Here is a 12,087-nt window from a genome sequence, read left to right on the forward strand (position 1 = left end):
TGCAATAACTCAGAAAAAAATACTGACATTTTTAGTGTCAGTGATCTTTGTCAAAAATACACCTGTTGGTTCTCTGCTGTCTGTGGGGTGAGCACTGCCTCCTTTCTCCTTGTACTTGTACTCACTATGGTTTCCATTGTGAGTTTCAAGTATAGTGTAATAGGGCTTTGGAGTTGGAGACCTGATAGAAGTTCCCACTCTACAAATTGCTTTTATGATCTTGGACAAGTTACTTCACGAAATCCCTGTTTTCAAAGATTAGAGATAATAAGGTCCCAGCATAACAGCTAGTTCCTTATAAATATCGTATTCTTTATTGTTTATTTGCTGGTTCAAAGCACATCAGGTCTAGGTAGAAAGTTAGGTTCAGTTCAACAGGTACGTGTTGAGTCGTGCTCTGAATGTGGCATTGGACGTGAGATAAAGAAGACATAGTCTGTATGCTTATAACCTTTAGTATTGTGTATATATGTGCATGAGCTTGTGTGTATGTATGAGGGACAATGGAGTGGTAAAAGAATTATTAACAATTACATATGAATACAAGTATAAGTATCTGCATATTTATGTCAATCATGATATATTTAGAAAAGACCAAGAGTCCCTGCTTAGGAAGACCAGTAAGTGATTTTGGAGAATTCATGTTTTAGGTACCATGCTAGGTGCTCAAGATGTAGTCAGACCAGATACCTACTGTGACACTCATTGAGCTTACATTTTAGTGGTAAAGACATATAGTAAACACACAATCATGTTAACTTTATAAGCTCATTTATATAAGTGTTGAAGAGTCAGAAGACTCCTTAGAGAAAGTGACATTTAAGCTGAGACCTAAACAGTAATGAAAATAGACTGTCAACTCTTTTTTTTTTTAATGTCCTAACTTTATTTACAACCAGACTCCTCACTCCCACTCATCCAGATCCTCAGCTTAGCTCTAGGGGAGAAGCTGGATAAGCAGTGACACTTCTGCCAAGCTTAGAGCTCAGGGAGATGTGCAGGGTGAGCCCCTCACTACTTCTGGACTTTTTTCCTGGCTGCTGAATTTTATCAACCATGGCCCCATCTGTGATGCCAATGCAGTGGGACAGGACAAGGCTCAGCTCTACTTCATTCCAGTACTCAATGACCACATCTTAAAAAAAAAAAAAAAAAAAAAAAAAATGACCACATCTGCAGGACTGTCAAATCTTTATTCACGGAGTCTCCTTTTCTAAAATCTATGCAAACCACCTCCTTTTTATAAGATATTTTTATGTATCGTTAGGTTACAGATTTTCTTTTAGTTACCTAAGCCTTAATTAAGTCCTTAAACCTTAATATGCTTTTGTCCTGTAAAATATTTTATCCTTTAATGTATCCAGGTAATTAATCTTGTCCATTATACCCTGATTTTGTCCTGTTTAACCCTGTTTAACAAGTGAATAACTTAACTTCTAAGTGGCAGTTTAGGAGTACCTCACACATACCACGTCTACATTGGATATAGTTATGTGCACAGGAGATAGTGAGTAACGTATATAAAATGCTTTCCAGTGTACCAGATTATCAGATTATTTCTACCTGGGGCATCTGCATTTAGTACTTTAATATTAAGATATCTTACATCTCCTCAGGATCATGAGATCAAGCACCGTAGTCAAGCTTGGCTGGGCATGGAGCCTACTTAAGATTCTCCCACTCCCTCTGCTCCTCCCGTCCTCACACTCTCACTCTGCCTTTAAAAAAAAAATATATATATATATATATTATATATATATTTATATAAAATGTATTTATGTATATATACCTTAGATGCCAAGTCTACATTTATCACCTTTATTTTCCACAATAGTCATGAAGATAGTGGATCTTTTGAATGGGACTGAAATAATAGGCATCATCCTGTTTTAGAAATGTTGAAAGTATTTGCTTATTTGGTGAACATCCTTAATGTATATTGCCTGGTAGAAATATTTATCTCATTGCAAAAATAGACTTCACATAGGTTGGAGCTGGGATGGTTGTGGAGGTTGGTGTGGCTGGGAAATTGATCTTAGATTTGGTTAGAAAACACTGAGGAATATGCTAGACCATAATAGTTACTTGCATAGAGTGAGCAGACATGCACATGCCCTCCTAGTCCTTCCCCTAGAGAGAGCTGTAAACTAGGGGTTCCCAACAATTAGCATGCATGAGAATCACGGGGAGGGCTTGATAAACTGTAGTTACTAGCCCTATGCCCACAGTTTCCGATTTAGTATGTCTGGGGTGGGCCCACAAACTTGCATGTCTAACAAATTCCTAGATGCTGCTGATGCTTTTCCTCTGGGAAGTACACTTTAGTTACTACCATTAGAAACAAATCCAGGAGAATGACAGTTGAAGTGTATGACAGGATCTGATCAAGTAGTATCATTGGTAGCGGGGTCCCTTCCTGGGCATTTGAAGGCCAGGAAATTTGCCCCAATACTGCCTGCACTCTCATCTTCTGCTCCCATTATAGATAAAAAATTGTGTTCTTTTTTGTCTGTTAACATTCAGTCACTGTCATTACCAACATCCTGTGATGACCATATGGGTGATAATTATAACAAATAATAACTTGTTTTTAAATTATGTTTCAGGGTGATTATAACTCAGAAATTCATCTGATTACAAGAGAAAGAGATGAACTTCAGCGCATGCTGGAAAGATTTGAAAAACATATGGAAGATATACAGTCCAATGTTAAGCTATTGACAGCAGAAAGAGATAAACTAAGTGTCTTATATAATGAAGTAAGAAACTGGTTAAGCTGACAGATTATATAGAACAAGTTAACTATAAGGGAAGCAGTATAAATCTTTTAAATTACTGTAATATATGGACCTTGTGATATTCCTTTATAATTAGAATTATCTAAGTACGGTAGTAGTTTCTATTATTGTCCTGTTCCCAAAGCAGAGATTTCTATTACTCTTCCACATTTATTCTTCCTCTTTTCTAGTCTATCTATGTGTCAAGTCTGTTAGAGAAAATCTTCTAAAGCTACCTGGAACAGGTCTTAGCCTGACTCTGAGCTAAGTTTATCCTTGGGATTCAGACATGTTAGGAATCTATCAAACAGTGGGTAGCACCCATGATTTGGGTATATAGGATATTAAGGACTTAGCCCATAATTTAAAAAAACTCTGAGGAAGAGAGAGTTGATACAGGTTGGCCCAGTTACAAAGCCTCAGTTATCAGAGAGCAAGGTGAGTCTGTGCAGACCATAGTGTTTAAGTTTGTTCTATGCCAATTTCCCATGAAGTTCTACTTTGAAAGAGGGAGAGGGACATGAAAGATAACAGGTAAAGTTGAAAAAGCTGTTTTTACTTTTGGAGCTTTTTTTTTTTTTTTTGGAATCTGCAGTTGCAAATTGATTAATTTCTGGGCTCTCCCCACTGTTGGCTTGGATTTCAGCTTTCTTGGGTCTGCTTACTTAATTACTTATTGTCCATCTGCTGTCTAGTTTCTGAAATGTTGTAGCTGGCATTTCCCCTCAATCTCCTTGTCATAATGGGGTTTTCGTCGTCGTCGTCGTTATTTTAATCCTTTTCCTCATTTTGTTGGGATTTGGGAAGAGAGCAAAGGTAGCATGTTAGTTTGCCGGGGTTTTTTTTTTTTTTTCCCTTTGGAGTATATCCAAAGTGTTTTTATTTATATCTTTTAATTCTTTAAAGGCTCAGGAACAGTTACATGCACTAAGACAAGAGTCCGCCCAAACCACAGTCTCCCATAATATCGTTAGTCTTATGGAAAAGGAAAAAGAACTTGCATTATCTGACCTAAGAAGGATTATGTCAGAAAAAGAAGCTTTAAAAGAAAAGTTAAAGGTAAGTTATAAGATCAACTTATTTTTGAAAGGTAATTTATAGATAGTTTTCCTCTGAAGTGATTGTTTAGAATGTATGGCTAGATCAAGTGGTTGGCAAACAATGACACATGAACCAAATCCAGACCATTATGTTTTTTTATGACCCATCTGCTAAAAATGTTTTTTACATTTTTAAGTCATTGAAAACCTATAAAAAGAAGAGTATTTCATGACATGAGAACTATGAAATTCAAATATCATCGTCGGTCAACGTGATTGGAATACCAAGCTCATTCGTGTACCGTAGTATTCTGTGTGGCATCTGTTGTGCCACAGTGGCAGAACTGAGCTTTTGCAGCAGAAACTGGCCCACAAAGCCTAAAATGTTTATTATCCGGTTGTTTAGAGAACCTCTGATCTCAATAGGAAGTTCTTTTCTCATGTGGAAGGACCTTAACCTTTTTTTTTTTTAATCTAAAACAACTTGACTGAGTTATTCACATACTATTCAGTTCACCCATTTAAAGTATACAGTTCAGTGGTTTTTAGTATATTCAGAGACTTGTTCAGCCAGCCTATCACCACAATTTTAGAGCATTTTCATTACGTTGAAAAGAAACCCTGGAACCTGTTAGCAGCTGTTCTCCATTGTGCCCTGGCCTCCCCAGGCCTCGGTGATCACTGAGCTACTTTCCATCTCTGTAGATTTGGTTACTCTGAACATTTCATATGAATTGAATCCTTTTCTATGTGTTTTTTTTTTTTTATCTCTGGCTTCTCTCACTTTGCATGTTTTCAAGTTCATCTATGTAGTATGTATCAATACTTTATTCCTTTTTATTGTGGAATAATACTCCATTGTATGGATAGACATTTTAATTTTCATTGATGTGGTTTCTGCTTCTTGACTATTATAATAATGATGCTTTGAGCATTCGTGTACAACCATTTGTTGATGTAGGTTTTCATTATCTTGAGTATATACCTAGGGTCATATGATAACCACAACCATTTGAGTAACTGCCAGTCTATTTTCCAAAGCAGCTGTACCATTTATATTTCACCAGCAGTATTTAAAAGTTCTAATTTGGGATGCCTGGGTGGCTCAGCTGTTGAGCGACTGCCTTTGGCTCAGGGTGTGATCCTGGGATCCCGGATCAGGCTGCTTGCAGGGAGCCTGCTTTTCCCTCCGCCTATGTTCTGGGTCTTTCTCTCTCTCTCTCTCTCTCTCTCTCTCTCTCTCTCTTTCTCCCTGGCTCTCATGAATAAATAAAATCTTTAAAAAATAATAATAAAAGTTCTAATTTCTCTGCATCCTCACCAACACTTGTTATTATGCCTTCTTTATTACCATCATGCTGGTAAATGTGAGGTACTATCCATTGTGGTCTTGATTTGCATTTCCTTAGTGGCTAATGACATTGAGCATCTTTTCATGTGCTTATTTGCCCATTTGTATATCTTTGGAGAAATGCCTATTCAAATGTCAACAGAATCCATTGGATTATTTTCTCTTTGTTATTGAACTGTCCAAGTATTCTGTGTCTTGGTACGAGCTCCTTATCAGTTACATGATTTACAAATACTTTCTCCCATTCTGTGGTTTGCCTTTTCATTTTCTTAATGAGAAGAGTTTTTAATTTTGATAAAGTCCAGTTTATATATATTTTTTGTTGCTTGTGTTTTTGTGTCCTATTTAGGGGCAATATTTTACATTTTCTTTTATAAAATCAAAAAAATTTGTGAATGTACATAAAACATTAAACAGTTCTTGTAACATGATAACAACGCAACATTAGCTGTTATTGTTACTTTTATGGATTCTCAGTTTACTTCCAGTAAATACTATTGAATTAATGCTTGGAAATTAGCAGCTCAGGTTAGCAATAAGAACATTTAAGCATTATAAGGTAGTCTTTATGTCATACATTTTCAGTTAAAATTTTATCCCAACAAAATACTTTTAATTGAGATCTTTTGGAATACTGCCTTGCAGAATGTGCTTTCTTATAAAAATAAGTGTTAAAATTACCAAATGGAAAACTTCTATGCAGTATGACAGCTTTTAGCATAAGGTACTGATTTATTCTTTTCCATATTCGTTGAAAGGGCCAAGGAACGTAGAAACAGGATTTTAAAATGCAGTGGTACTGAAAGCTCAGAATAAGTGATATTCATATTACCAGAATCTTTCTAGATTTACTTAAAAACTAGTCATCTCAATCCTTAAGCATCTAATAGTTTCCTGTTATTTGACTACCCACCCAGTTGGCAAACCAAGTATCATCACTCACTCCTCTCTCCTGTAAAGCAGTTTTCTCTCAATTACCGAGTCCTACGTGTGCTGCCTCTTAAATAATAATTAACATTTATTAAGTTCTTTTCACGTGGGAAACTCTGTTCTAAGACTTTTCACGTGAGCTGTCTCAGTAAATCTTCACAGTTGACTTTTCAGATAGCTAATGCTTACAGATGTGGTCTCTGAGTTACAGCGAGTTTAAATGATTTGCCCAAGATGACTTAACTATAAAGTCACATGGAGTCTGGATCCTGAGCCCCAGTTAGTTTCTCTTGAATCTGTGTACTTCTTTCCACTCCCCTGTTCCATCCCATTCTGGCCATTATTCTCTCCCAGCTGCATTAGTATGTCAGCAGCCTCCCAAATGTGTATTTTACACTGAAGGCAGAATCACCTTTCAGAGATACAAATGTGATCAGATCGCTTTTTATTTAAAATCTGTGAACTGTTTTCAAAGACTTCAGTGATTGGGTTTTGCTTACTTGGAGGTCTAGCTTCTTTTCCCCAAACTCATCTCTCCCGGTTCCCATACCTCATTTTCTCAACTCTAAGTCCCCAATTTTCTACAAAGGCTATTGAAAAGTCTTTCACTCCTTACAGTACTTTCAACTGGCTAACTCCTATTCATCCTTTAGAGCCAGGTTAAACATTTCCTCGTGCAGGAAATGAACCCTAGACTCTAGATTCCCTTTCAATATGTTGCCATATAGTTAATTTTCCTAGCGAAATATTCATGGTTTAACTATAATATCTTATTTAAGGTTGTCTTATCTACTAGGCTTTAGTAACTATAATGTCAGAGGCTTTATCCATTTTACTTACTGTGTATTCCTAACATTGTGCTTGGTGCTTGGTATGCAGTATGTCCTTAATACTGATTGAATGATTTAATAAAAAATGCATGCACCATAGTGACCCTTCCAACCAGATATATGATCCAAACATCAGGTGTCTTTATTTGTTTTTAATTAATAACATTGATAGAAGTATGAATCTGCACTAGAAAAATTCTCAGGGAACACCAGCTTATATAATTTATCCTATACTTTAACATCAGCAAGAGTTGGATAAGGTAACCTGACCAAAGAAATAGTAGTTGTGTTTTACACTGTTGACTAGCCTATTCTTGAAATTTTGATCTCTTGTATGGCCCTGTAGAATTCTTTCCTATATCTTTGTGATCTCATCTTTTCTTCTTTGCCCTTTGTTCCTCTGACATGTCTCATAAAGGCATACTCCTGATCATACTTAACTTGCTGGTTTTTTCCTTTTATAGTTGTACTACTGGAGTGGTCTATGTAAATCTTTAAAAACAAATACATGCCATTCTGTGTCTTCTATTACAAGCACACATGGAGATAGTATATAAGGATAAGAAATTCTTGTCCTTTTTTTTTTTTTCAACCAAAAGCATCATTATTATAAAATGTCTAATGATTTTCTTTCTAAAACCTTTCTATGTCATAAAAAGACAAATAGAATTGTACTGTAGACTTGCATTACTTTGCTAATTTCGTTATCTGGTGTGAATGAACATCTTCCATAAAATTCTTTTTCAGAATCTCCAGGAAATGAGTATTTTTGAAAAATCAAAATTAGAGAAAACTATTGAACATTTGACACATGTTAATCATCAGGTAATTAACAAACTGGATTTGGGGTAAATTATATTGTATGGCTAACTATTTCAATTACAGTTTCAGCATGTTACATTTTTTTTTTAAATTTTTTTTTTTTTAATTTTTTTTATTTATTTATGATAGTCACAGAGAGAGAGAGAGAGAGAGAGGCAGAGACACAGGCGGAGGGAGAAGCAGGCTCCATGCACCGGGAGCCTGATGTGGGATTCGATCCCGGGTCTCCAGGATCGCGCCCTGGGCCAAAGGCAGGCGCCAAACCGCTGCGCCACCCAGGGATCCCTGTTACATATTTTTAAAGTTACAAAATACTATGCTAATTTAAAAATTAAAAAAAAACCAAAATAATATGCTAGAGATGCTGTGTAACGGTGATTAGGAGTATATACTCTGAAGGCTGATTACTTGGGTTCATATACTTTTTTGTCACCCATTACCTGTAAACAAGCTACTCAAACTTTCCATCCCTCAGTTTACTTGTAAAATGGAATGGTGCTAGTACTTACTTAAGTTTTTATGAAGAGTAAACGAGTTAATACACGTCAAGAACTTGGAAGAGTCGCTGACCTGTGGTAGAGCACTCAGTAGGTGTTAGTTATGATTATTGTTGTTTTGTTAAAGATCAGGCATAGAGGGAAAAATGAAATTCATTTTCATTCCTTATTGCTCTCTAAAATATAATTTTTTTTTAACAAATGTTTATGTGTTCTCACAGTCCTTTGTTTTCTTGGTGTTTTGTTTTGGCTAGTTTCCTTTACTATATCTTAAATGTTTTTATTTACCATGTCTACAAATTCTATCATCTGTTTCTATCAACTTTGGGTCAGTTGATTTTTTTTCTGCTCATCATGGGTTACATTTTCCTGATTCTTTGTATGTTTGGTAACTTTAGATGTCAGACATTATGAATTTTACCTTCTTGGTTGCTGGATAACTTGTATTCCTATAAATACTCTTGAGATTTGTTGTAGCATACAATTAGATCAGATGGAAATAGCTTGAGTCTTTTCAGTTTTGCTTTTAAGCTTCATTAGGTGGGATCAAAGTAGCATTTAATCCTGGACTAATTTTGTTTCGTTACTAGGACAAAACCGTTTTGAGTACCCTGTCTATTGCCCCATGAATTATAAGGTTTTCAAATGACTGAAGGGAACAAGAATTACTTTGACTTTTTCTTAGTTCTTTCTCTGGCGTTAACTTCCTCAGTGTTCTGTTCAACTGAACATTTAAAGGACACCTTTTACAGATCTCTGGAGATCTGTCTGTGTAGCTCTCCTCCAGTATCTGCCTAACTGCCTTAGCCTCCCCTGACATTCAGTTGTCTTCTGAATTTAGGAGAACCACCAGGCTTCACCTGAGTTCCTTTCCTTATGCCACAGCCTAGAAATTCTTGAAGCAGTAAGCTGAAGCAATCGTAGGGCTCATTTTATTTGTTTCTTGTCCCTCAGGGTCAGTGTCCATCACTGCCTGATGCTCAGTGTCTTGAAAACCATTGTTTCATGTATCTTGTTCTATTTTTAGTTATTTCAAGTAGAGGGGTCCCTGTCACTCCAGCTTGCCCGGAGGTGGAAAGTGAGAATTAACTGAAAAATGTATCTAAAGTACTAGAGGGAGGGGATTCCTGGGTGGCTCAGCGGTTTAGTGTGCCTCCTTTGGCCCAGGGCGTGATCCTGGAGTCCCGGGATCAAGTCCCACATCAGGCTCCCTGCATGGGGCCTGCTTCTCCCTCTGCCTGTGTCTCTGCCTCTCTCTCTGTGTCTCTCATGAATAAATAAATAAAATCTTAAAAAAAAAAAAAAGTACTAGAGGGACGCCTGGGTGGCTCAGCAGTTGAGCATCTTCTTTCAGCCCAGGGTGTGATCCTGGAGACCCAGGATCGAGTCCCACATCGGGCTCCCTGCATGAAGCCTGCTTCTCTCTCTCTCTGCCTAGGTCTCTTTCTCTGTGTCTCTCATGAATAAATAAAATCTTTAAAAAAAAACAAAGTAACTAGAGGTCATTGGAAGGAGACTAGGATATAGCAAATGTAAAATAAGTCAAAGCCTTATGGCAAATGTAAAATAAGTCAAAGCATAAAGTGAGAAAGTCTAACATACATTTAGCCAAAATTCTAGGAGAATGTAATAGAATGTGTGAGAGAGGCAGTATTTGAAAAGATAATGACTGATAATTTTATAGCACAGGAATTCTCTGATTCAAAATGCACGGTGAGGAATTCCTGGGTGGCTCAGCAGTTGAGCATCTGCCTTCTGCCTTCGGCTCAGGGTGTGATCCCTGGGTCCTGGGATCAAGTTCCGCGTCACGTTCTACACAGGGAGTCTTCTTCTCCCTCTGCCTGTGTCTGCCTCTCTCTGTGTGTCTCTCATGAATAAATAAAGTCTTTTAAAGAAATGCACAATGAAAAATGCCCTGGAAGTATGACAGATCCCAAAGAAGAAAAAAGAAAAGAAAAATCCATACCATTTTAATAGAGATAAGATACTTATGTAGTAATTTGCTGAATCTTTATAGAAAATATAATACCTTGTTGAAAGTCATTAAAGACCTAAATAAGTGAAGAGCTATATCAGGTTTATAAAAAGGCGACAGACATCATATTTATAAAAAAAAATGTAAATTCTCCCCAAATTGATCTATAGAATTGATATAGTTCCTGATGAAATCCCAAGATGTGTTTGTAAATTGACAATGGATTTTAAATTTTACATGGAGGGGATCCCTGGGTGGCTCAGCGGTTTGGCGCCTGCCTTTGGCCCAGGGTGCGGTCCTGGAGACCCGGGATCGAGTCCCGCATTGGGTTCCCAGCATGGAGCCTGCTTCTTCCTCTGCCTGTGTCTCTGCCTCTCTCTCTCAATCTAGGTCTATCATGAGTAAATAAATAAATCTTTAAAAAAATAAATAAATAAATTTTACATGGAAACAGAGCTAAGAATCACAAAGAAATTTTAAAGAAGATCTTGGTGTAGAACTTAGCCTACCGGATGCAAAGACTTTACAGTTAATAATTAATACATAGTGGTAGTTCACAAAGATTAAAGGAAAATGGTAAAAATCCAGTAAAGAGTAAACCCACAAATACATGAAAACTTTATCTATCAAGGACTCAGATCGGTGAGAAAAGATTATACATCAAATATACCATACCCAAAAATCAGTTCAAGGTTATTTGCAACCTTGAATGTTCAAGAAATAGCTACAGTTTTTGAAAGAAAATATAGGAGATGAGGTGTGTTGGTGGCTCAGTTGGTTAAGATTCTGAATCTTGATCCCAGCTCAGGTCTTGATCACAGGTCTTGTGTTCATGCCCTGCATTGCGCTCCACACTGGATGTGGAGTCTACTTTAAAAAAGAAGACGAAGGGCAGCCCTGGTGGCTCAGCGGCTTAGCGCTGCCTTCAGCCCTGGAGTCCCAGGATCGAGTCCCATGTTGGGCTCCCTGCATGGAGCCTGCTTCTCCCTCTTCCTGTGTCTCTGCCTCTCTCTCTCTCTGTGCTTCTCATTAATAAAATAAAATAAAATCTTTTTAAAAATTAAAAAAATAAAATAAAATAAAAAAATAAGAAAAGCAGAAAATCTTTTTGACTTGGGAAATAATAATAACAATAATTCATAAAGCATTTACTGTGTGTCAGGCACTTTCTCAGCATTTTATAGAATTTTAAAGAGGAAATTTCCCTAACATCTCTTGGCTAGCAAGTGTCTGCTGCCAGAATGTAAGCTCCTAAACACAGATGAAAGAAAACAGATAAATAGGACCTTGTTGACAAGAACTCCCTTGTTCATGAAATGGCCATTAATTGAAAAGACAAGCCACTAAGAGAATTTGCTATACATTTAACCAAAAAAAACCAAAAAAACAAAAAACAGTAACAGAAAATGTGAATTGATACTTCATGGCAGAAGAAATTATAAATGGTTAATAAACCGAAAAAGGTGTTCTACATCACTAATAGAGGAAATACAACTTATAACTATAATAAAAACATTTTATATATATCAGGGCATCAGAAATTAAAAAGTTAGGGGCACATGGCTGGCTCAGTCATTTGAGCATGCAACTCTTGGTGTTAGGGTTGTAAGTTCAAGCCCCACGTTGGGTGTAGAGATTACTTTTTAAAAAATAAAATCTTACAAAAAAATTAAGTTATAACACACATAATTTAGCAAATAAATGTCAGGGAGCAAACAGGTACCTTTTTGGAGGGTAATTTGGCATTGCCTAGCAATGTTCTATGAGCCGGGAAATCCATTTCTTGCGGAGAACCCTGGTTGGAGGTCAGCAAACTGTGGCCCCCAGACCAAATCTGACCTCTAGTCTGTCTTTGTTTTGTTTGT

The 12,087-nt window shown here is 36.8% G+C and overlaps 1 protein-coding gene across 3 annotated transcripts in view; it reads left to right on the forward strand.

Moving 5' to 3' along the window:
- Positions 1-12,087, forward strand: part of CEP135 (centrosomal protein 135) — a 76,236-nt gene that overhangs the window by 28,434 nt on the left and 35,715 nt on the right. For all 3 annotated transcript variants that reach the window (XR_005983276.1, XM_041726999.1, XM_041726998.1), the window contains exons 12-14: positions 2,607-2,759; positions 3,684-3,836; positions 7,676-7,753. Coding sequence is in view for 2 of the 3 variants with exons in the window: in XM_041726999.1 (XP_041582933.1) it covers positions 2,607-2,759; positions 3,684-3,836; positions 7,676-7,753 (384 nt within the window). In the remaining variant the exon portion in view is untranslated. The remainder of the gene's footprint in view (positions 1-2,606; positions 2,760-3,683; positions 3,837-7,675; positions 7,754-12,087) is intronic.

This window comes from Vulpes lagopus, chromosome 12, assembly GCF_018345385.1.
Source record: "Vulpes lagopus strain Blue_001 chromosome 12, ASM1834538v1, whole genome shotgun sequence".
Classification (NCBI taxonomy): Eukaryota; Metazoa; Chordata; class Mammalia; order Carnivora; family Canidae; genus Vulpes; species Vulpes lagopus.